The sequence below is a fragment of the Sprattus sprattus genome (genome assembly GCF_963457725.1).
Source record: "Sprattus sprattus genome assembly, chromosome: 12".
Lineage (NCBI taxonomy): Eukaryota > Metazoa > Chordata > Actinopteri > Clupeiformes > Clupeidae > Sprattus > Sprattus sprattus.
In genome coordinates, this window is record NC_137910.1 from 22,340,880 (window position 1) to 22,366,939 (window position 26,060).

A 26,060-nucleotide genomic window follows, 5' to 3' on the forward strand; every position below is an offset into this window, starting at 1 on the left:
ACCCCCCAAACAATTTCACCCATTTCTAAGTGTGACATCTAAATATTTGCCTGCTTTTCCCATTTGGGTGCATTCATTACTGTGTCCCCAAAATGCTCCTGTCTTGCTGTATCTGTAGCTCATGCCACACACGAAACTACTTGCATACAGTAATTAATTGTACCCCTGCATATACAGATAATATTAATGAAGGCTACCAAAATATATTTCTAATAGCAAGTTAATGTCATATTATGAACGGGTTATTCGTGGTACGGAACATTTGACTAATTTTACATTTCACCAATCTGCAGAATATCATCTGATGTATCCTGATTTTAGCCCAGCCCTCACCCGCCTCCGCTTGTGCAGTGATACTTCGTGATTGGTTATAAAGTCAGGAGGAGATTCACGGGATAGCAAGATGTCCGCGTTCATTTGAAAAAAGTGTGTTTATTATCGAGGAGTTGCCCTTTTATATGTGTTCGTATGTCGATTTTTTTAAATGCAACAGATACAAGAAACCGGAATCATATAAAGATAAGACGAGGACTCCGAGCCAAGGGCCAGACAATTTGTTATTAACAGGTTAGACTGCCAACCCACCAATAGCTAATACAGTGTTAGCTTCACTGCTACTTGTTAGCCAGCTAGTTAGCATGTTTCTTAATGCCCAATCAGCGCAAACATGTGAAAATGAATGCGCCCGCGCATGGAGCTAGGTTTGCTAGTATGCTAGCTAGCTATCTTGCTAGATTCATGCGCGAAGTGACAGGTTCCTGGCTTTTATCAACTGCGTTCTGCAGAGTTGTCTGTGAACATGTGTTTGAGGAAGAATGGTAAACTGAAACACAAGCATGCAACCTGCCGGCTTGCCAGCATTTAGAATTACTTGCATTAGCATTAGAACAAGCTGGATTAGTCAGTCTGCTGGCTAGCTAGCTAATGTCGGTAATGTGACTAGTTAGCTTGTTTGACATAACATAACTTTGTTTATTTAATGTGAAGTCACTAGCTAAGTCTTGAGTTAAAAGTGTGTTTAGCTTGTCGTCAAAAAAATAACTAAATGTGAGGTTGTAAATGATAATAACAGCGCCCTGTGGCATTGGCATGCATATTGATACAGGGTGAAGCTGTTGACGTTCGATTTGAACTTTTGCAGAAATAATGCTGATATCGGGAACTCATGTCGAACATCTATGAAGAGAGAGCCACAATGATAGCCGCTGGGGAACTGCAGTCGTTTGTCCCGTTCGGTCGTGAGCACTGCAAAAATCACCCGAACGCCGTTAACATCCAGCTGCGACAGCTGCAGCCTGCGTCTGAGTTGTGGTCCTCAGATGGCGCGGCCGGGCTCGTGGGGTCCCTTCAAGAGGTCACTCTTCTTGAGAGAGATAAGGTACGACTTTCTCATATTTAAATCACATGATCAATACTTCAACACTTTGATCAAAACAAGCATAACCTGTTCAGACATGTCAGATTGAATCCTGTTTTGTTTTTGTTTGGAAGGAATCCTGGCAACTTAGAAAGGGTTCAGATGGCGCAGCTGAGGAGGTTGAGTATGAGGAGGAACTTTATGTGGCTGGTAACATGGTTATCTGGAGCCGTGGAACCAAAGGCCAATCCTCCTTTGTCTACAAGGCCTTTACTGTGGATAGCACAGTGCAACAGGTATTTATCCTCATGAACTATTCAGTGCTGAACATCTGTTTGTTTGATAATGATGATCGGTTACTGATCAGCTTCTCCTGGTTTTATTTGTTGTCTCTTTAGGCCTTGTGGTGCAACTTCAGAGTTCCACAAAGTAAAAAGCTCTGTAAGTGTTACCCCCCCCCCCCCCCCCCCCCCCCTCATGAGTTTTCTCTCTTTTAGTTATTTCAGTCCCCAAAAGATTTGCCTTAACAATTTCTCATGTGTTGATTTCTTAATCACTTCCAGCAAAAGAGATTGTGGAACATACAGTTTGCATCGCACAGAGCACGTGTGTGAACGTCCACAGCGTGAGTGGAAAAGACTTCATTGCTCCTCTCCCTTTTCAGGTGAGTCACCATCTGATCATGTTAATTCAATATTGCTTCCATAATTGAAATGCTGTTTTTTGTTGATGGCGATGAAACTGATATAATGCAATTATGGGAACAGTGAAATGGCTTTACAGTTATGTGCAACTGTGAAATGCATTGCACACTCAGATACATTCGCATCTATATTTTACGTTCATCTGTAATAACTAAAGAAGGGGGTTAAGCCATGAATCAGGGCTGAGAGAAGTCTGTGTCTGAAATCTTTTGGTTTGATTATGCCTGTTATGAGAATAGGACAAAGAAGCATATTCTTCCATTCTTCAATTTTGTTGTTTTGTAATGCGGTCAGCCGGTCATGTTCTAACCCCTATGAGATCTCATGCGAATTTGAGGTACAGGTAGATATGACAAGAGATGAGTGGGAGAGAGAAGGGAGTGGGAAATGCAGGTGTGAGTAAAAAAGTAATTGACCTGTAAGATTTCCCATGGGATGCTGACTTTTGCTTGTCTGGGAATTCCCCGCCCCTTCACTGCATTTCATTTGCTCAGTTAGTCTGGCAAACTACTAAATGGAGGTCCACTTCACTCACGTAATTGGACACGCCTTTAACCAATCAGACCAACGATACTATACAACGATACAACGATCGGTAATAAAGCAAACACATATTTTTTTCTGTATGAATTGTTTCAGAGCAAGTTTCTGTTCTATTTTCAAATAAAACTTGCCTTTGAAATCACCCAAGACAGCCGCGAGAGCAGTTTATAGTTTGCTGTGCTTTTCTCTTAGGTTTCGCTTTTGATACTAGACGTGGTTATTTTAAATCCGCCAATGGCGCGCCAGGTAGCCAAAAGCCAGTTTGTGATTGGTCCCAGAGATCCTGAGAATGCTAGACTTCCCAGACTAGACTTTTGCTCTAGTTAAATATATATGTATTTTTTTTTTTTTTTTTACATGTGTTCCAGCACTTGTTACATGGTGGTGCTTCCATTAACTTTTAGTTGAATCCTGGGCTTGTGTATATCTCTACTAATGGGGAATTCTCTTGGTTGTCAATCTGTTGGCAGAGTTTCTGTATTCCACAGTGAGGCCTTATTATGGGGAATGAATCATAATGTGCCTGTTTTGCTACATGGTTGATATTCCCCAGGACCAGTCCATTTAATTTACAAGCAGTTGTAATGGGTAATTTGGCTCGCTTACAACTGAGGCAGGGGATCCCTGAGAATAAGGGGCAGTCTAGTGCGGACAGAATAATTAGATATCCTGGCACGCATTATGTGTTTTCCAGGTAAACATGCTCTGACGTAGTTCTTTTTCATTGCCAGTTGCTAAATTTAGGTTAAAAACAACTTTGCAGAGCGAGTAAAGTGCAGAAACACTTATCGCATATCTACTTTCCCACGCATACTGTTCTTTGTGCTTCAGTTGTCAGATTTCTTATTCCACTTGTAACATTTCTACTTTGGTTTGGTGCACTCAGGGATGTATATTTATAGGGATGCACCGATACCAGTATCGGGTATCGGGTCGATACTTCGTTAAAATACTCGTACTCGTACTCGTTTTAAATTACCGATACCAAAAACCGATACCCAGTGTTGGGTCTTAAAGCGTGTGTTTTCTTCTCCTCTACTGTCTATGCCTGCCAGGTGTGAGAGCGCCGAGTTGCATAGAGGCCGAGAGCGGTATTGCAGACAGATAAGTTGAGGTTAAACTTGCAGTTTAAATCAATTCAATAACAGCTTGGATACGATGTGTGGAGGTGGCTTGCGTAAGCTAACGGTTTCGCTAGAGATTTTAAACTTAACACGTACGACCTCCAGTAAAGGTAAGTGCTATCTTCGGCTATTTTATGTTTTGCAGTTAACTTAGAACTGCTGTTACATAGGCAAAGTGTAGGGGCTAGCCTACTGTCTTTAGCGACGCTGCGCCTAAAACATATTATTGCCATTTGCTACGGTTGATTGACGGGGACGGGAATGTATTTGTTTTCTCCTCTTTTACCCGGACGCATTTAGGTCTCGAAAGGAGGACATGTGAGGGTAAAAGAGGACGTCTGCCTTGTCTTGTGTTTCAGGAATCTTGTTGACTTGCTAGTTTGTCATAAACACCCGTTAGCGATGTTAGCAAGGTTGTTTTAACACTCTTGGACATTGATGCTAGTATTACGTTTTTTTTCTTCGTTTTTCCGCCTGATGCTAATATTAAGTGCTCTTGCGTTAACTTACTTGCAATGTTATTGTGATAGCTATGTTGGCTAGGTTGCAAACAACTTCCCTAACACAGTCAAACTTCAGGCAAGTGTCAATTTGGCTGCAAGAACGTAGCCCAGTTCATTGTCAACATTAAACTCTAGTAAGAAATCGCTATACCGTTGTGCTGCCTTAACGGCGATTTGGACTCATTTTAAGATAAATTATGACAGGAGTAAGGCACAGTGTAAGATCTGCACTGTTACAGTGTCGAGGGGCGGAAAGGAAAGTACTTCGTTTGACACAAGCAATTTGATTAAACATCTGAAGACGCACCATAGTGCTAAGCACACAAAGTTCACTTATGCCAGTGGCGCAAAAGACCAAAGCAACCAATCTTTACTGACGTCTTTCAAAAGAAAAAGACGCGCACGCACACAGACAGAGAGAGAGAGAGAGAGAGAAGGGGAGGAAGAGAGTTGTTGATCCTTTTGTAAATGAACTGTGCTCATGTTCTTATTCAGGATAGTTCTGTTCACTTTTTGTTAAGCAGACTGTGTTGTTAACTATGCAGCAAATTAAATTGCCATCTGTCTATATTTACATTTTGTCTAATGTGATGATATTGACTCTTTTTTTTTTTGTTTAAACCAGAAAGCTCTGTTTATTTTTGGCTTGGGATAGCCTTCTGTTAATGTTGTATTATAGGCTTGACATAACCTGCAGAGGATAAAATAAAATCTTTCATGGAAACCAAATCTTGGAAGTATCGGTATCGGTACTCGGTATCGGCAAGTACACAAATAAAAATACTCATACTCGTATCGGTTTGTAAAAAAGTGGTATCGGTGCATCCCTATATATTTATTAATTAATGCAAGTGTATTTTCATTGTGTTCTATGTGAAAGTGGATTGTGTCTCATGTACAGCCTGGCAGAGGCAGGGCAGTATTTTGAATGGGTAGATGTCTGAGGCATTCACCTATAAAGCGCTTTAAGTGGTCTACGAGTAGAAAAGCGTTACATAAATGCAGTCAATTTACCATTTATCGTAACAGTGTTAATTATCGGACGGCGTGTGTTATCGGCAAAGGTTCGCGTTGTCATGTGAATCCATTAATAAACTGAAGTAATAGATTGTTAATTCATTATTAAACTTAGCATTTTGATTGTTTAACAGAATGGCCGATGTTTGACACTGTCCGATAACTGGCATAGGTACGCTACCATTTCATTTAAAAACTGGTCCTCATTGGGTCCCCTCTTCTGCTTTCAGGTCTCCACACTGTGGCCTACCATGTTTGGCCTGCTGCTTGAGCGCAAACATCTGACCACTGATGTTCCCATGAGTCCTCCAAGGTAGGACACCTAAACAGCCTGGCCTCACACTGATGTGCTCTAGCAGGACAGTTCCCAACAGGCCTTCTCCTTTAGCTAACGATACTGAAAGTGCTATAGCATAGGAAATCCCATAGATTTAGAAACGGTAGAATGGCCACCCTTGTTCACAATGTGGCGATGCAGTGTTGTTAGGTAATGGCTGCTTCAATTCACCAGTCAAGCAGGGAGTTCTGTACACAGAAGTACATTGCGCACTTCCATTCCCCCCCTTCTCATTCAATATGAAAACCCAATGGATTTATGCTGTAATTGGAAGAAAAAAAACATAAAAAATTCTGGGGACAGGTGATTTCAGGAGATCTATGGAAGATGGATGATGTTAGATGTAGACGTGTTGTTGGTGATTCTCCTTCTCTTTTGTTCCCAGAGAGCCTCTCCCCACCCTCTTCAGCATGCTGCACCCTCTGGATGAAATAGCTCCTCTGGTGTGCAGGTTCCCAGGTATGAGCGCAGTGAAGCTCCTACAGCTGCTCACATTTACATGGAAGTCAGGAAGAAATGTACATAAGGCCTTACCTTACTAGCATAGAGCATTTAGAATAGGGGAGTGAAGCTAAAATGCTTTTTTGTTATTGATTGTGATTGGACTTTATGTGAAGTTATGAAAAAAACATAGAAAAAGAACCGTTACATATTTCTTAATATTTTTGCTTTTGATGTCCTTTAAACAGATCACGATATTTGACAGTCATTTATTTAAGAGGTACTTTGAAACTTGCCAATCCTAAATAAAGTATGATGGATTTATAATCACCAAGGTTATTTTGATATGTAATTTATGTCATGCCTCCATACTTCAGGGCTTAGGCATGTTGTTGCCAGTGTTAACTGTAGCTGTTAGGTGTGTTTTTGATGGCGTGTTATTAATAGCTACTGCACACAGACTCTGGCAGTTGATCTTGAGAGCCTGAGGACTTGCTCCCTGTGTTCGCAGCCCTGTTTGATATCCCCCGCATCCAGTATGTGTCAGACAACACGATGAGGGTGGTGTTCTCCTCCTGTGATCCCTCTGTTATCATGACCTACGACACAGTGCAGTGCACGCACACGGTGTGGTTGTTGCGCAAAGTGACAGTCGAGGTATGCCAAACGTCCAAGTCTTTGTCTAGCTGCCTCCCTGTTTAACTCTCCATGTACCTGTCTCTAAGTGCTCTGCCCTCAATTTCTCTCTTTTAGAACTGTATCTCTCTCTCTCTATCTTTCTCTCTCACTCTCTCTCTCGCTCCCCTTCCTTTTCCTCATTATTTGACGGTTATAAGACAGTACATACAGAGTTATATCTGCATTATTGACTGTGCGTCTGGAAGAAGTTTGTGTTGTCGTCACTATCACTCTAATCATTCCCCTATGACCCTCGTCACGGCAGGAGCAGTCAGTTCTGCTGAAGTGCCCAGAGCCCGGGCCTGGAACAGGTGCTGCCAGCTTCCTGGGCACACACCTGCGCAACGTCTCGCGACTGGACTCTCCCGCCTCACCTCTCCACTGCCACGCCCTGCACAACCAGAGCCGCCTGGCGGCCTCCCCCAGTTTACACTCCCGTGCCCACTCCCCTGGCATCTCCAACATGGCGGCCCTCAGGTGAAGTGATGGGGAAGGCATCAGAAACACATTCTGTTAAATATTGATGGCGTTTAGTGGTGTTTCAACAACGTTACACACAGGTTACTGAAGTGGAAAGAGCAGCTCATTGAGTGAGATCGCTGAGCGCTAAGACACAGGTGGTCACTCTGAATTAGTCCAAATAGAAAAATACTATGCTTTCACCTCAAAAGCACTTTTGGTAAAGATTCAACAGTCAGAGTGAAAGTCATTTTTGAAGTAGTTACAATTCATTGCTAAGATAATAACACTCAGTACCATATTTTTGTGCTGTACAGAATGTATTGTTCAAACATGCCCTCTTTGGTCTTAAGCCGTTCCCACAATCCAGGCATAGCGGCACCGTCTTTCTGTGGTGCCCAGCGCTTCAACATCTCTTGCCACTCCCCTTCACCCCGCGGACACAGCTTGCTGGCCTCACCCAACAGCACAATGAACGAGTCGGCTCTGCTGCCTGAGAAGGAGCCCATCATCCCAGACCTGTGCATCGAGCAGCTGTGGACCGAGACCGCCTCCGATCATAGGTCTATTTCACAGACACACACACACACAGAGGCACACAGAGGCACACAGAGGCACACAGAGGCACACAGAGGCACACAGAGGCACACAGAGGCACACAGAGGCACACAGACACACATCATCCTTACTGCACTCAGGTGGAAATGGTGGAACCGCAGACATTACCAGATGGGAAGTGACGTAGTCATGCATCCAACTTCTCGGGCTCAGGAGATGATTGACGCATCTCAGCCTTCCAGGCGTGAATGAATAGTGTATTCGAAGTTGGATGCGTGACTACGTCACTTCCCATCTGGTAATGTCGTAGTGTTCTACGACAAGGAACCATTACTGTCAAATGTGCACCTTCCCTTTATGGGCACGTATATGTTACAGACGCACTCCTTAAAGGGATAGTTCGGGATTTTTGACATGAATCTGTATGGCCTCCCCGATGACCAGTGTCATGCAATCACGCTGACTTACCCCCGGCAGCTTCCTGTGAGCAGAGTTCTCGTCCAGTTTTCGTCAAGCCAAAAGTAGTCCGGCAGGTTTGCTAGACCCAGCAAAATAAAACGTTTCTCTTCCCAAAACATTATGTGTTCAAAAGAGTGATATATTTGCATCCCAAAAACACGCCAAACGTTTCTCTCGCCAAAGTTGCCTGAGAGAAACGTCCGTCACAGGAAAACGATGAAAACTGAGAGTCGATTCACCATCATCTTTGTTGCCACAACCTGGATAGTCGCAAGCCTTCACCATTTTTTTACACTCAGCTTTATGTCAATTTTATCAAACGTTGTCTCAGTTTTCATTGTTTTCCTGTGACAGACGTTTCTCTCAGGCAACTTTGGCGAATCAACTTTCGCAAATCAAACAGGTAGGCCCTAGCTGTGAGGTTGCAGTATCGCGCGTACTGAAAATAGGGCCAAGTGATAACGAGGTGTGACTTTTTCCACTACCATGTTTTTGGGATGCAAATATATCACTCTTTTGAACACATAATGTTTTGGGAAGAGAAACGTTTTATTTTGCTGGGTCTAGCAAACCTGCCGGACTACTTCTGGCTTGACCAAAACTGGACGAGAACTCTGCTCACAGGACGCTGCCGGGGGTAAGTCAGCGTGATTGCATGACACTGGTCATCGGGGAGGCCATACAGATTCATGTCAAAAATCCCGATCTATCCCTTTAATCCCTCTACTCAGGCTTTGTGATAATCTCACTATTTTTATTATTTTATATAATTTTTTTGAACTTTTGTTGAATGCACTGAACCTGATAAAACATGAATTTTCCAGTAACCATATGCTACTTTAGATAAGAGTCTGATCAACAAATACAACATAAAGTTGATTACGTGCACTGGGCAGATAACATTGAAGGTATATCTTGATCATTGCTTTACTAAGTTGTGTTTTTATTGGAAAGCGACGGGGAGTTAGGGACACGTTCTTGATTTGGGTGTGTTTTTTCTTTTAAAGGGACACGAGCTGCCAGACCTCCAAAGTTTTCATCACGTCAGACCTGTGTGAGAACAGATACCTGTGTTTTCTTGTGGAGTCGCACCAGGAGCTCAGGTGAGCAGCTCTCTGCCATTTTATTATTAGACATTCATGTTTATTTTCCAGTATTTGAAATTACACAAACTGCATCACAGTGTAATTTGATATTTTATTATTAGACATTCATGTATTAATTTCCAGTGTTTTAAAATGAGGCATTCAAAACCGCATGCCAACTTGCAGATAAATTAAGACATTGATGTGTTTCTTGCAATGCTGTAATGTAGCTTAATGCAACATTCTGTCCTCATCTACAATGACCCTGAAGGGTATTAGAAATTCAAATAAGATTTTTTTTTTCACTTTTTATCCGTCCTTCGGTGACCACCATACCCAGTGAATGGTCCTCCCCTCTAAAGGTCATTTGCACAATTAACTCTCTATGGCTAGAAAGGTGGCAGGGCTGCTTTTACTTCCTGGACATAGACCACCATGTTTGCTGTGTGTCATTGTGTCATTTCTGATGCAATGTTTTCTTGTAGATCTGTGACATTGTGTGTAAAAATGTGTGTTTGTGTGTCTTATATCTGTTTCTTTTCTGATGCAATGTTTTCTTGTAGATATATGAAATTGTGTGTGTGTGTGTGTTTTATATCTGTGTGATTTGTGATGCCATGTTTTCTTGTAGATGTGTGAAGTTCCTGGATAGTAACCACCCATCTCAGCTGCTCTTTGTGTCCATGTCCACAATCCCAGCCAAGGACGCCGCCCCATTACAGGTAAAGATAACTGAAGTACCGAATGTATTGTAAACACTCTTTGTTTTTATGGTAGTTCCAGAATTTCTGTTGGATGTGTTCATGCAGCAGTGTGCTGTGGCTCTCCTCCTTGTGTGCGCTTGCCTGCCTGCCTGCAGTGAACCGGCTGAGGGATGACTCATCTCACCATTTAACATATGTGTCTTTCGCTCGGCTTCATTCCTTTTTTTCCACCGTACGTTGCTTAACTGCCAAGTATACGTGGCTTGAAGTGCTTAGGTTAAGGCACTGGAGACCTGTAGTGGATCCAAACGAAAAGCCTTGGCGGAAAATATTGCATTGATACGTTTGAAAGATTAGTATTTAAAGTCAGTCAATCTGTGAAGACCTTTACCATTATGACCGAGACCCTGTAGACCGTGTAGCCAATTCCACCTTTCAGATGAATATATTCACACCAAACCTTTCTCGCAATCTTGTGATTTTATTTGTTGACATAAACATATGCATTCAGTCTGCCAAAACGCACATATTAGGTGTCCCATGCATTTGAAAGGAATCCCATGTGTCGTGCAATTGATATTTATCCACTCTAATTCCATCACCACTCAGGTCATTAATAGCTTTACATGTCATAAACAGGGGCGGTAAGCGTTTGGACGGATTTACGTTTATCATGCAAACAGGTTTTGTAATCCTTTCATTCTCCTGTGTTATCTGCCACAAAATGGTCAATGGTTGAATCCCGCACATATTCAACTCGTTCTCTCTGGCTGCTTCCTCCTCACTGGTCGTCAGGGTAATGAGCTTGTCTCCTCTCCCCAGGACAGAGACTGCATGCTTGTCCTGGAGGTCAACGGCAGCCTGGTCCTGTACACAGGAGTAACAAGGGTAAATAATCACTTCATCAACAGCTATTACTGGGATTGACACTTTCACCAGTCGATGAGCCAGTTTCCTAGGGCTGGAACCTAGTGAATTCTGAATTTGAGTCTAATCAATGCTATTGATTCGATTGCCAATGATTGATTTCCCCTTTGTTGTGTCTAAAGGTCAGTAAGGTGTTTGTGCCGGGCCTGCTGTCTCCGTCCCTCAACATCCCCAGCTGCCTGCCACACCGCTGCAGCTCCATGGACAGCGTCAGCACCCCCGCCAAGCCCACCGTCAGGCACCTGAGCAACCTGGAGGAGGTGCAGACTCATTAGGGGGTTATAGGGGATGGGGGTGTGATGGTGGGAGTGGGTGTATCCTAACATTAGGGAGAGTGTTACTGCAGGATGAAAGGTTCTGAAATTATCAGTGTTTTGAAAGACTTGAAAAATGCTCCCTTCAAGCCTCAGACATTAAGATGAAAATCAGTTAAACTATGAACAATGGCGACATTTCAGAATGAGTAAGTCAGGTAGTTTAGACAGCCTTGTCTGAGTTTGTCTGTCCTCAGACAGCTCATCTAGGAGTAGAACAGTCAGTGGACTAGGAATGGCACAGACTAGAAAGGCTCAGGCAGTAATTGCAAAAGTGGGATCAATAATAACATTAGGTCTTGCTATTACTTATGAATTAAATGAATGCGCCTCAGCCAATGGGTTTGCCAAAGTGATGTTTAACCACAGAATGTAATAAAGTAAAGGCTGTAGCTGAAATGAGTCATTGATCTAAAAAAAATCAGAAATATTAAATGAAGTCATAAGATGGCAGGATGTTGGAGAGATAGATTTTAAAATCCCTTTAAAAGGTAGGTTTTAATGAATGCTTTTACATGGGCCTTGGGTACACAAATGGAAATGTACTATTAACCTTTAATAGAAATGCCATAACCATTACATTGTCTGAACCATAAACGCATGCATTTAGGTATGTTGTAGGGCTCTGGCTTCTGTAGAAAAATTAGTTTCTTTTTCAGATCAGTGTGTCAGTAACGTTAATGGGTCTGTGACTTTGCCCCTGTTCTGTTCTGCCCTCTGTCTGGGTTCAGATTGGCGTGATGCCCTCTCCTGTGATGGAGGGGCTGGGCTCAGCCAAGCACCACCACGAGACGTCCTGGGTGGAGGATTGCACCTTCCAGCAAGCCGTGCCCCACATTCACACTCTTCGAGACTCTGTCAGCAGCAGAGTTACTCTGGTGAGCCTGGTGTGTGTGTGTGTGTAAAGAAAGGGGGAAGGTGTGTGTGTGTGTGTCTGTCTGTGTGTATGGCTGTCTGTCTGTCGGGCTGTCTGTCTGTCGGGCTGTCTGTCTGTCGTCTGTCTGTCGGGCTGTCTGTCTGTCTGTCTGTCTGTGTGTGTATGGTTGGTTTTGTGTGTGTGTGTGTCTTTGCCTCTGTGTGTGAGAGCGTGTTTGCTCGTGTCTGTGTGTGTGGCTGGAGGCATTGTGTATACTTCCCAAGACCACTACTGGCAATTTTCCCTGTTGTGTGTTAAATCGTTATTACTTGAAGGTTGACATTTTTGAGGACATCAAACAGAAATACAGGGTCAATTTCTCATCAGAAAGCAGCATGAAGTTCTGTCAGTATGCTGACGAGGTTCAATAAGGCTCCTGGTCTCTGGGCTGACATGCCCTCCCGTAGGCCTGAATGTGTCAACATCACTAACACATGTTTTCCTGCTGAGAGAGCTTTCAATCTCACACCTGTCTAAATCATTTTGTACACCGATAGAGCTACTGGTAAAATGCATTCTGGTCTAGGTTGAATGCCTGGTGACATGTTTTGTTTTGAGTCCTTAATGCTTTGGATCACTGTTGTTTTCTCTGTTTGTAAATGCTCGAGTGCACCATTTGATCAATCTCTTCCCTGTCTGCTCAGGAGATGCGCAACGGCTCGATGCTGAGGATAGCCATCCCTGAGATAGCGACTTCAGAGCTCGGTGAGTAGATGGCCGACACAAGACCATATCATCACGCGGCCTCAAAGCACAGCTTGCCTCCTCACTATACTTCCACTCCGTCATTAGTGACGACAGCATTGAGTCACTGCTGCCAGCTTAGCCCTCATGGCCTCTGACGAGAGCTTGAGTGGCTGCAGAGAGGTGACGTAAAACTGCATCGGTCTCAACCTCCGTCTTTCCTGCCCAAGCTCTTTTCTGGTAAAAGAGTTTATATTTGAGCTCAACAGCCAATGAAATTACACCCCTCCCTCCCGTGCTCCTGATGCAACATGTGGATCAGCTGTAATTTTTCATGGCTCAGTCCATGGCTGAGCTACTATAGTATACTACTAAGAGCCGGATGGTTTACAAACACGAAAGTGCACTCGCTAAATGAAGAGCTAGAGGGGCTGCGAGGAGCAATTTGTTGAAATTGATGAAAACATGAATAGGATTAAAATCGTGGACTACACCTTTAATTTACATACCCAAGCTGTCATCAGGGGTCAGGGCTTAGTGAAATGGTGTGAGGTAATACCAGTGAAGAGGTGGTTCTGGGGGATCGTGTGGGAGCGTCTGGCTTTGGGTTACTGGATGCAGAGTTATGACGAGCGAGCCTAATGACACTCCGCCAGAGGAGCACCCAAAATCTCATTTAATTGCAGAAGCTCACACTGTGATTTCCTGGAATTTGACCTCCATTTTGTTGCCGGGGCTGACCTTTTACATGTGCTGTGTTCAAGAAGTGGACTCGGTGGGCCCTAATTTAATTGGCAGGCTACTGGCAACAAGCAAAAGCCCAAGCAATGAGCGAAGTCCGCAGCGCATGAACTAAAGATAATTTAATAAGTTGGCAAAATCATTTTGCTAATTTAATGCCATGAGCAAGATCCTGAGTGTAAACATGGGTGGGTCAGCGCAGTGCTTCCCAAGCGCACGTCACACGATGGCTTTAGTTTATGCTCGGCGGACATTGCTTGTTACTTGTTGCTTTGCTTGTTGCCCATCAATAAAATGAGGGCCCAGTGTTAAAGAAGAGATTCTGTGTCTGTGTCTGTGTGTGCATTTGAAATATGTATATCGGACCTTCACTGTATTAGAGCTGTGGGTTTTGGGTGGAGCTCGGTCTGGTTTGCAGCACTAATAGGTCTGTTTTAATTTCGTTTGATGTCATCGTCTGTGATACCTCCCCTTGGTCTTTATATCTCCATCCCCCCAGCAATTAATGTTTGCCTGCCCACAAATGAATGGAGACTGGAGAATGGTGGTTTTATTCTTTCCCATGATGCATGATCAATTGAAAGAGGAAGGTTTCACATGTAGATCCACCAACTTCTCTAGGTCGACAAGGAAGAGTCTTAAGTTTAAGTATCCCAAAGGAAGTATCTTGGGCATCTTAGATATCTCAATTTTCTGTACCAGGAGACAGACGTATCTTCACAAACGACGTAAAAGCATAACAATCAGAGTTAGAGCTGCAACGATTAGTCGACGAAATCGACGACGTCGATTGTGAAAAATGGTCGACGCGGATTTGTATCGTCGACGCGTCATATAATATAAAAAAAAAAAAAAAGACGCTAACAGAGCTACCGGTACTTTCCATTCGGAATTGCATAGAAGTGCGAAATAGCTGCGAATTATTCTGAGATGGCTCATGTTACCATGGAAACAATAAACAAAGCTTGGGTTAGCAGCTGCTGCATATCAGATATGGCTAACAGAAAAGTTGTCATTTTTCTCAATGATGGTCCATTATTAGTAGTTTAAGAAGTACTACTTCAGTATTTAAAAGATAATGGGCTGTGGGAACATAAGAACAGTAAGCTTCTAGCAGCAATTATCATAGACATATATCTATAACTTATTGTAAGGTTTACTCTTACATGTTTGAAAACAGAACGTCTCATGGAGGATGCTTGCTAACGCTATTTCAGTTATGTTAAGTGCAATCTGGTAAATCAGTGAATTATCAGAGTAGCCTGTATTTTTTTTTTCATATGTTGAATTTGAATGTCACCTGCACCTCAGTTATTTTGCACTTGCAGAGGCTTGATTGCTATTTTGAATCATTTTTTAAATGTATGGAAATAATCGTTAGATTAGTCGATTAATCGGAAAAAAAAGTCGATAGATTAATCGATTACCAAAATAATCGTTAGTTGCAGCCCTAATCAGAGTACATATTCCTGCCAGTCCTAAAAAAGAGCACATTGATATTGGAGAACATATTTACTTTTTATACTTAATTTCTGAGTTGTATAATGTGTTTCGTTTATTTATTTTGTCTGTTTTGTTTTGTTTATGTATTTATTGTTTATGTGTATTATGTACCCTCAATCAGGGCATTGCAGCAAAAGAGCCCTGTGCTCAGTCAATTCTCCCTGAATAAATAGTGATTAAGATTATATTGATTCATATTTAACTCTTAATTCTAGCTCTAAGAGACTTGAACACAAGGTACTTATGAATAATGATTCTGATTCATAACTCTTTCATCACCATGTCTGAGTCATGTTGTCTAAAATCAGAGGGTTCTGCGACTAATAAAATGACATTTCATCCAGCTATGCTGTGCCCTTTAAAGCTTGTTGAACAATGAAGAAACTGACAAGAGTTCATTAGTGGCTTGATTATGTTCTACTTATAAACAGCATGTACAGTGTTGTCGTTAATTCACTGAATTCGATAGTAAAGGTAATGATTGATACATATCAAATTTACACACTAACGGATAGATATTTATATTTCAGAAATAACAAAAATCTGCATAATGGCTTCTACCATTAGTATCAGACTTTTGATGGTTTGTAAGGGCAGATGGGTGTACCATTGTGTATAAACTACTTGACATAGTTCAAGGATTGTGCAACACAAATCCAGTTAGTTGTATTCTTCCACGAGGCCATTGGTAAATTAGTGTGTTATGTAATGTGTAGTAGTTTAAATAGTTACTATAAAACATACATTTTAAGTTATATCTAATTGTTCTTATGTTGCAGTTATCAGAAACTAGACGTGTTTGTGTAATGTATAATGGAGTTAACAGTTTATAGTACTGTAAAAACAAGATTTGTAGCATTATTTAATCGTTGCTATGTAGTAGTTATCAGTTAGTATTTGTCTCTTCTCTCTGACTTTTCCAGTGATGCGATGCCTTCAGGCCATCCGCTTCATTCTGCCCAAGGACACGGCAATGAAGGTGCTGGTCAAGTGGTACAACATCTACAACGCCCCAGGCGGTCCCAGCATGCACCTGGAGTGGAACCTGTTTGTTACCTGCTTCATGACACTGATGGGCTACAACACTGACCGGCTGACGTGGACCCGCAATGTGAGTGACGTCCAAAACAACAGCAATAGCAACAACAACATTACTGCATCAGTAACCGTTTTAAATGTGTGCTATGTGATAACAGGATGAGGGGAATGAGAATGAGAAACGAACCACTTTTTTTTCCAGTCGCATGCACAACAAAGGCTGCCTCTTCACTTCTAAAATGAACTCCGGCATCATACGCAGTGCTGACTGTTTTGCCTGTCCTCCTTGCTTATAGAGAGCGACGGGCCACTCCAGTCTCTGAGATGTACTTGTATGTGACCCTTGCCCTCCTTTGCCTCTCCACAGCTCCACTTTGAAGTGCCCCTCTCCCCAGTAATTGCTCCGAAGAAGGCTAGACCTGCCGACACAGGCTCTGACGAGGTAAGAGTGACCTGTTTTAGTGGCACCGTTTGTGGTTGGTGGAAGCTATGTGGCAGGGCCCGACATTAACGGTCGCACGGTTGCCCTTGGCAACCTAATTTAGACAAGTGGCAACCATTTTATTACTCCTAGTTGCCCCCTGTTGCAACTGCATTCTCACTGTCTTTTTATAATATTCAAAATAAAATTCTTAGTGGCATCCGAACATCGTTTAAGACCCTCTGCACTGCGTGCGTGTGTGTCTTAACACTTGTCCATTGCATTATAGTGGATGAACTTAGTATCTTCAGTCAGTCTATGCGCTATTGCCATCCATCACAAATAACAGGCAACTTTAGCCTGACTGAAGGGAGCTAGCATCTAAGGCTGTAACATGGGCTATATCAAACATCAGAGTTCTTCTTTGATCTTACCAATTGTTATGTGAGCAATCAAACATAAGCTTTTGTGATCACAAATGGTTAAGGTGAAATCTATCCAACTCTAGCTAAGGGAGCCTTATTTAACAGTTGGAAGTTGCTAGGGTGCTAGGGTAGACTGTAACGTCTAACTAGCTATCATTTCATGCTAATGGTACTCTGTCGTTTGAACCACTTTTGTAGCACACACACACACACACACACACACACACACAACTCTGAATAAAGGTTTATAATGATGTCACCTATTTAGTTGAATTTGGCACCCAAAAGCTCATGCCTGGTTGCCAACCACTTTTTAAAGTTAATGTTGAGCCTTGTGTGAGGCTAACATGGATGGCCCTAATTCTTATAATTTACATATATTTTTGTTTATGATGTTGTTATATGTGGTTGACTCAATTATTTTGTAAAAATGCACTAAAATAGATAATTCATGATGTGATGACTATCTGAATACTTTTAACAAAGCTTAGTAGACACTAAGACACTAAGTAATCAGATTGTTTTAGTCTGCCTGACATTTTGATGGACCTCATCAGGGATGCTAGCTTGACCAGTAGTGGGCATGTGAGCGTCAAGAGATGACGGGGTCAAAAGGTCATGGGCATTCTAATGTCGGGACGGGGCAGATTGATTTGGGATTTGTGGGTTGTTATTAGTTTGAGGGCCTGTTAGATTATCATCATTAGGTTCTACGTGCCAATTTAACCCTTAACATGGCATTACTGGTGTTCTCCTCAAGAGTGTCAGGGCGCAGAAGTGTTGTAGTATGCCTGAGATCTATACCAATCAAGACTGAGGCTTTTTAAACAATCAAGCCATCTGTGATTGTGACCAAGACAAAGAGCGAAACTATTATTTGTTGACCAAGAACCTTGTCCGGTCTCATCACAGTCACATTCATGGTATGTAGCTGCTTGTTTGTGTCAATGTTTGTGTATTTGCTTATTTTGTGTAGGACTGGGACTATCTGTGCTGCTCGGACTATAATTGGCAGTTGTCCATGCAGCATGTGGCGGGTGTGCCGGGGCTGGGCTCTCCGGCTCCCTCTGGTGTTAGGGAGGAGCAGCTGTCTGTGCTGAGCGTGGACTCCTCCGCCCCTCTGTTTCAGCACATCCCCTCCCTGTTCTCTGTGCTGCACCTCCTCTATGAGGACCTGAAGCTGGATGAGTTGCAGCGCAGTGGAGCGCGGGCTCTGGTTGGGCTCCTGCAGCAGATGGCCAGGTAACCCACTGACATCCATCAACACAATCACACGGTGTGGCTGCTGCCCACTTATGGGATACTTTTCTGTCTGTCTGTCTGTCTGTCTGTCTGTCTGTCTGTCTGTCTGTCTGTCTGTCACTGTCAGTTATGTTTGCACAATCACAAATCCATTCAGTTTTAATTATGAAGGTCACTTATAGTCATATCAATGCTTTTCTATCAGATGATATTGTAAATATGAATGTCTGGTACTGCACCTATTTTGCCACCAACTTGACTTTGGTCATATCAAGATATCATAGTGTAAACAGGGTTTTCACAGAAGACAGACCAACAGGGACAGACAATTGGTGCAGCTTTCATAGAGTTCATAGAATGTCATCATTTGTAATTACATTGGGTCAATTTATATTTATATTTATAATTTATATTAACAGAGCTTTACACACGCAGCTCTTTGGCACACGGCCACTTGATTGCCAATTCAGCACTCATTCAGTGCCTAAAGAACTCTGTTGCATTGAAATGAATTGTGTAATAGGAATGGTAGATAGATTATGTGTCCTAGTATTCCTGTAAATCCTACACATCTTTTGTATTTTTTGATATAAGAAATTGAATAACATAACTAAAATATGAAGCATAGATTAGAGGTCAATATGGAGACATAATATAATTCTGTCTGAATTGCTGTAATTGTGGTTCCCGGAGCATTTTTTAACAACAAAAACTACCTTTTAATCTAAATTCAAAATGAAAAGGCATTTTGTCCTGGTCTAAATATAGCTTTGCAGAAAGGCCTCATTAATTCACTCCTGCCTTGACTTTCCCCTGGTCTTATCGATCAGTCCGTGTTTTACTCAGGACTCTGATGCCTGTGGTGTAGCGCTACTGGTGATTCATGGGCAGGTTAGCGCTGATATTAGTATTAGTGTAAGTATCGATTAGCTGACGGAACTGTGATGTAGAACCCCGGTGGAGTGGAGTGGGGTTGGGTGCAGTGCAGTTGTGGTGGTGGTGGTGGTGGTGACAGCCGATGCTAATTGTTTTCTCCCCGCTCTCATCAGAGACCTGCAGCTGGAGGAGTACATTGATCTGTACTGGCGCGATTACCCCTCATTCATCAAAACGTTCAGCGAGTCGTGCGTGATCGACCAGGGTAAGTGCAGGATCAATGGAGACTCCCGTCATGGGACCTCTCATTAGGATAGCAAGTGTTCTCTTGCTTTGTTTTTTCCTTTCTTTCTAACCAACCCTCTCCCAGTGTTCCACAACCTCTTTCTATCAGTCTTTTTTTAATTTAATGTTTTCCCTTTCTGTCTTTTGTTCTTCTATTGCCATCTCTCCTCTTTCCAACTTGCTTGAGTTTTTTTTTTTATTTAGTTTTTTCCCCCATTTCTTGAATTTGTTTATGTTCTCTCTTCCCATCTCTCTTCATTCACTATATTTTTTTGCCCCAGTATTGCTCTCTCTGGATCAGCCTAAATGACTGCTGAACGATTCATCTATTGCAATCATGATTACATAACAGCGAAAGCCTGACATTTAGTTAAATAAAAAATGTGCGTGTTTGGCTGTGACGACCTCTGTGCAGTCAGCTCATTCACATGACACTCCGCTGGGCAGACCAGAGGGCTGGGAAGGGAGTTGAACCTGCTCAGATTTAACTCTGGGTTGTCAAGGAAAGTCAGAGTTGACACATTCTGATTGCCTCAACTGCTGTTAAACAGTACTACAACTGACCGCTATCAGAGGAGAAGCCAGGTGTGGCTTATTTATATATTCCTAGTTCTGTGAATACTGAATGAGGCCTATGTGTAGTCACAAAAAGGGATGTTGTTCATGAAATCTATCCCCTTGGCTAAATATATGAAAATGATGCTTTTTTGTTTCAATCATTTTAGCTGCTACACCTTCAACAAGACAGGATTACATAGAATATTTTTATATCAAGTGGGTAGGCTGTGCATTGATGGTTCTCATTTATGCTGAGTACAGATGAAGTGTGTTGCCCACACTTATATTAACCTTATCATATGTTCACAGCAAGCAGCTTAAAAAGACTGAGCTTGTGAAAACTTGTAAAAATAGGAAGTCCCACAATGGTGAGGTGTCGGGGGGGGGGGGGGGGGGGGGGAGTCAGTTCTGACCCTGGTGGCAGCTCAGTGTAGGCATACTATTGAGCTTACTAGACTCCATCTAGATACCATCTGTTTATTATATTGCAATCACAAATCACAATTTTGTCCACAACAATCACAAGATGACTTTTACTAAATTGTGCTGCCCTAGTTTTAATTCCATTAAGATCGCCAGAGATAATAGAGGCTGTATAATTGTGTGTGTGTGTGTGTTTGTATGTTTATGTGCGCATAACTGATTGGCTGACTGGCGTGTCTGTTCTGCTCTCTAATGGCTTAAATGACAGTAATCCCCGTTCCCTCTTTCCCACCTTAGCTCAGCTGGAGCAGATGATCAGGCCCTCATTCCTGACACCCGAGCCGCCCTCTGTGTTCGGCTGGCTCAGCAACTGCCTGAGAGGAGAGGAGATGACGCCATTCCCCTACATGCCTGGCATCTGTGAGAGGACCAAACTACTGGTGCTCGTAAGTGTCAACTTAAAACGGCCTAAGCAATGACTTGCCATTTGGAAACCTAATTTACCCCAGTTACTTACAGCTTTTATAAAGGCAGCAGACTACTCCAAAGCACATGCTTGAGTCTGATCTCTTTGTTCTCTACCTACTGCGGAAGAGGAGAAAGTATTACTTTGAATGTCCTTCATTCGTTGAATCAGGTGCAGAGCAGAATGATTCAGACCTGCAGCAGAGAGTGCCACTGGCACCCTGGAGCAGGAACCTGAGAAAGAATTGACAGAGCTGAGGCAGTAATGATTCCTTAGTGACGTGCGCCCAGTAGGGGGCAGCATTCCTAAGCATCTCGGTGGGACCAGAAATTAACACCAACGTGAAGAGCTACGTGGCCACTTGAAAGTGATCCCTTTGCCCTCGGCGAGTTCCAACAGTGGTTACAGGAGGTCACCAAATGTCTTCATAATAGAGGTGTAATGTGGGTCACAACATGCGGTCAAACTCGCATGCTCAATGGAAATGTCAGCTAGTTAGTTGGCGTTTTGCTCCCAGCTAATCACAGTGACATTTTTCATGTATTTACTCTGTTTGTTTTGAGCTTCTCCAAAGGCATTGCTCCTCTCTCTCTCTCTCTCTCTCTCTCTCTCTCTCTCTCTCTCTCTCTCTCTTTCTCTCTCTCTCCCCCTCTCCCTCTCTCGCTGTGTGTGTGTGTGTGTGTGTGTGTTGGAAAAAGGCTGTCTAACCTTAATTAAGCCATTGAGGTCTGAATTATGAGTGATGGTGGGAGGCTGATGGAGGGGTGACACTGAGTGGGTGTGTGTGTGTGTGTGTTTGTGTGTGACAGAGGGGGAAGGGGATGGTTTGACTGTGTCCTCACATCATGCCGAGCACTGTGACGCACAACGGACAGAGAGACACTAGCGACATGTCATGCAATTACAGCCTGTATTTACTTCAGTCTCCCCCACACACCTACACACACACACACACATACACCCCCCTACCGCCCCTTCTCTACCGTCTACCTGATTACTAGACAGAACATTACTGACACTGCTTAACTTGTTTAAATCCCCATCTCTCTCTCTCACACAGTTTCCTGTGTCAGCCAGAACAGAGCTGTTTCTCTTCCTTTAGATTCCTGCTGCTGTTCTGATGGGTTGCAAAATCAGCCTGTGTTTAGCCCTTTGTGCTGAAGATATTCTAAGCATGCTAAAAATGGCTTGGTCCTGCTTCTGCGGGCGGTCGCGCACCGGAATGTGATGAATGGAGACATGCCTGGAAGTCTGAATGCCTTTGCATTATTTTCTAAAGCAGACAGGTTTAGTCACTGCCACTAAAACCACAACGGTGCTGTCCCACTGTTGATACTCACTCAGCTCCTCTCATTCCCTCCACCCCTGCGCTCGCTCTTTCTCTCTCTCTCTCTTTCTCTCTCCTTCTCTCTCTCTCTCTCTCCCTCTCTCTTTCTTTCTTTCTTTCTCTCTCTTTGTTTGTCTCTCTCTCTCTCTCTCTCTCTCTCTCTCTCTCTTTTGGCCCTTTTGCTCCAACTCCCTTCCCGATCTCTTTCTCTCTTTCTTTCTATCTAGAGCTACGCCCTCTACGTGGCTGGAGATGTGAATGCTGTGTCGGACGATGTCTTTAAATACCTGGCAAAGATCGCTGCTGGTGAGCTGTCAGACGCTGGGCCCATTGTGTGTGTCTGAGATTAGCATGCAGTCAGGAGTCCCTGTCCAGCAGCAGTTCCCCGCTGACTAGCCTCTCCCATGGGCAGGGGTGGGGGTGGTGGGGTAGACGCAGGAATATGGAAGCAGTAATTGGATGAATAAACAGTGCTGAAGGCGTATAATGTGATTTATATAGCAGAAATGAAGACTGTTATGCTTGAGAAAAGAATATAATTGCATATATTGTACATAAAGTGTTCCTCATTTAATATGCTTCAGGTATTGCGAAGGCTTAGAGAGGACTCAGTGTTTGTTTGTTTTGTCTACTCACAGATGACCTGTGACCACACAGTCGTGTGTTTTATATACTTTTTCTTCCTCACAGGTCAGAAGAAAACCATCTTTGATCCAATCCCTGAAATCAGGAGGTAAAGTTCGAGCGTCATGCACAGTCACTGAAACCGTGGATCAGGGAGAACGTTTTGTGAAGAATTATTATTATTCATATTATCTTTCTCGATGTGACTAGGGTTTTCTCTCACTCTTGTGTTTATTGTTTGCTTGCATTCAGAAGACTTCTTTATTTAAGAAGCAATACAGTTTTTTACAATTGCTAAAACACATTCTTGAAACAGTCACTCATTTTCTCTAAACTCTAAACACAAAACCTCATCTTCAAGCACTATTTACAAAACCTCTGAATCCTCTTGCAAAATGAAACTTTCGCCTCAAAACAGTTTTACCTGTGCTCAAAATCAAACACTGCTGTCAAATCATAAACAAAGTGTTCAAAATGATATACACTTTCAAGCAGTCAGTAAACAATACACCAAAAAATAGAAATCACACTATTCAAAACATATAGTTCTAAAGGAGAAGTACATTTTTTTTTTTACCTCAAAACAAATTTCATATTTATCTATCATTGACTTTTGATGAATGAAAACATGTTCTCTCATAGTAGCTATACAAATGTATCAGAAATTACTACTTTGCTTTGCTCTAATTTGTGTTGGTTCTTTCTTCTTCATGTACCCCTATAGTACTGTACCCTGCATCTCACTACTCACAACTCTTGTTCTTTGTTGATATGAACCTGCAACCAGTCAAAATCTATTGAGCAATCAGTACTGTTACTGTACCAAATAGAAAGCACAATGTTCAGGGCCATACAACTTGTTTACGTATTGTCTTTATACAGCCTACAATGCACTGTAGGCCTACTACAATATACACTACCACAGTAAAAGGGACACAAGCAAAGGGGTCAACGTGGTGTTCACTTGTCCTCGTCCTCTCACATTGTTTCTTCTATTCATTCTCAGACTTTCTCCTTCCCACCTTCAATAACCTGTTTGCTCCCTAAACTGGCTCATATTGGTTGTGTCACATAATTTGATACAAGTTAAATCAATTTTGAGTGGTTGTGTTCAATCAATGACATTTGTTCTCTATTTGTATTTGATTGTTGCCACTTCTGTTTACCAGTATGGATGACATGTGAATTAGAGTGCAGAATGTGTTTTAAGACTGAGAATGTGTTTAGAGTTTTGCTGAAAAGTCTAAGTGAGACCTGCAAATTGTGTTTTACCATGAGAAATAGTTTAAGGTATTGACAACAGACTGCACAATTAGCTTCATGAGTTCAGGCAACTGAGAACTTTGTTCAGCCAGTGGGTTTTAGTGTTTTAGCAATTGTAAAAAACTGTAAAATCATCATTCTGTCTTATCGCAGTCATAGATTTCTTCAGTATGACGGCAGAACTATCTGAAGGGTTGCCTGTAATCTGCTGTTCATCTGCCCCTCGTATCATTTGTGGCACACTGTCTTAACCACTCTCTAGAATCAGAGAGCATTTGACCATGAGTAATATCTGACTAACACCTGACTCAGTGTCTTCATGTGAAACTTCACAGGGAGAGCTGCGTGAAGTTTGCGGCTCCGCAGGACAACCTGGCCGAGAAACTGATGGAGTGGCTGACTTCTGCAGGTGAGGCCCCACATCTCTAATTATCATCATCATCCTTGGAAAATAGGCCAAGTCCATAGCAATAGATCACATCCAGTAGCTGAAGTTGATCCATGTTTTTAAGTGCTTGTTAAATGCTCTGTGGTGTCTGTGCGCCAAGGGTTCACACTGAAGGACCTGGAGTCGGTGCCTTTTGGGGCAGCCCTGCCAATCAGAGACGCCATCTACCAGTGCCGAGAGCACCCGTGCTCTGATTGGTCCGAGGAGGTCTGTGCACTGATTGGGCGGCAGGACCTGACCAAGCAGGCACACAAAGTGACTCTTACCAAAGGAAAATCAGTAAGTGTGACAAGTCTGGAAGGCAGTTACGGCCATGTGTCGGAGGATTGAAATACTAGTGTTTGAATGTCTGTGCTTTTGTGTCTGAACATTTTCATCTGCAAGAAGTTGCTTTATATCCAAAGTGACTTGCTTTGTAACACATTGAAAGCGTACATTTATTCAGATCTTTCAGTCTTTAAGACTTCAATAATGTTAATGGTCCTAGATGAAATTAGTGTATGGGGAAAAATATGATGATATTTTTATGATGAAACATGTAGGTATTAGTTTGCATGTATGTCTTGTAACACATGTCTTTGTAACACATTGAAAGCGTACATTTATTCAGATCTTTCAGTCTTTAGGACTTCAATAATGTTAATGTTCCTAGATGAAATAAGTGTATGGGGAAAAATATGTTGATATTTTTATGATGAAACATGTATGTATTAGTGTGTATGTATGTCTTATGTATATGAATGGGTATTTTTGTGTGTTTATGTGTCAGGGATTCTTGAGACAAGGGACAAAATGGGTTTTTAATTTCTTTACGGTGTTGACGAAATCTTCTATTTTTCATCATAACATGTGATTTCTTTGCAGAAGCCATCTTGTTTTTCACTAGCTGCATGTGGCCTCAACAATAAAGTTAGATTAAACTTTTATTTCTTAATAAAATCACATAAACCTTGAATTTCATCGTCCACAGTGTTGACACTCTATGGTTGTGACATAGCTGGTTTTATAAAAGAAGATAATTCAGGAAAAAATTTGAAATATTTACTAACCAGAGCAGTGGCCTCATGGCATGTCCACCAAACAGGAAGTGGAAAAGGGGTCCTTAGAGAGTGAGTTGGCCAATATAATGCCTGATTTTTTGCATTTTTAGAAAAATCTTATGGTGTTGACAGAAACTCCGGACACAATTTCAATCACGTAAAAAGTACATAAATATATTTTTTAAGTAGTACATTTCTATACAGTTTGAACAATTACTTAAAATACATGATCACAGTAGCTATTGTGTTTGTTTTATTTTATTTAACTATTATTTAAGTATTGTAAAGTCATGAATCTTCCTTTCGGACAAGGGTATTTTTAGGTTCAGGCAGCACACTAGGTGATGTAAAATAATAAAATATTTGTAAAAAAAACATTAATTAACGTTTTGTGGTATAAATAAGTTCTTGTTTTATTGTTTGATCTAATTATTTCACATTTTTTAAACACATTTTAAGAATTACAATGAGTTTTATCTCACGGACATGTTTTGTCCCTCATCTCAAGAATTCCTGGTACATGTTATGTATAGGTGCCGAGGTTTTTGTTTTCAATCTTTATATGACTGT

The 26,060-nt window shown here is 42.1% G+C and overlaps 1 protein-coding gene across 2 annotated transcripts in view; it reads left to right on the top strand.

The window, feature by feature from the left end:
• The first annotated feature begins 388 nt into the window (after window positions 1-388).
• Window positions 389-26,060, top strand: part of anapc1 (anaphase promoting complex subunit 1) — a 47,055-nt gene continuing 21,383 nt past the window's right edge. For both annotated transcript variants that reach the window (XM_080849038.1, XM_080849039.1), the window contains exons 1-25: window positions 389-426; window positions 1,142-1,378; window positions 1,492-1,653; window positions 1,756-1,798; window positions 1,921-2,021; window positions 5,479-5,561; window positions 5,971-6,044; window positions 6,538-6,683; window positions 6,970-7,181; window positions 7,517-7,726; window positions 9,188-9,283; window positions 9,897-9,987; window positions 10,792-10,857; window positions 11,019-11,156; window positions 11,942-12,088; window positions 12,771-12,831; window positions 15,978-16,165; window positions 16,460-16,534; window positions 17,915-18,180; window positions 19,230-19,321; window positions 20,620-20,768; window positions 22,343-22,421; window positions 22,806-22,848; window positions 24,338-24,411; window positions 24,551-24,729. In XM_080849038.1, coding sequence (XP_080705164.1) covers window positions 1,166-1,378; window positions 1,492-1,653; window positions 1,756-1,798; window positions 1,921-2,021; window positions 5,479-5,561; window positions 5,971-6,044; window positions 6,538-6,683; window positions 6,970-7,181; window positions 7,517-7,726; window positions 9,188-9,283; window positions 9,897-9,987; window positions 10,792-10,857; window positions 11,019-11,156; window positions 11,942-12,088; window positions 12,771-12,831; window positions 15,978-16,165; window positions 16,460-16,534; window positions 17,915-18,180; window positions 19,230-19,321; window positions 20,620-20,768; window positions 22,343-22,421; window positions 22,806-22,848; window positions 24,338-24,411; window positions 24,551-24,729 — 2,988 coding nt within the window. In that variant the 5' untranslated portion in view covers window positions 389-426; window positions 1,142-1,165. The remainder of the gene's footprint in view (window positions 427-1,141; window positions 1,379-1,491; window positions 1,654-1,755; window positions 1,799-1,920; window positions 2,022-5,478; window positions 5,562-5,970; window positions 6,045-6,537; window positions 6,684-6,969; window positions 7,182-7,516; window positions 7,727-9,187; window positions 9,284-9,896; window positions 9,988-10,791; window positions 10,858-11,018; window positions 11,157-11,941; window positions 12,089-12,770; window positions 12,832-15,977; window positions 16,166-16,459; window positions 16,535-17,914; window positions 18,181-19,229; window positions 19,322-20,619; window positions 20,769-22,342; window positions 22,422-22,805; window positions 22,849-24,337; window positions 24,412-24,550; window positions 24,730-26,060) is intronic.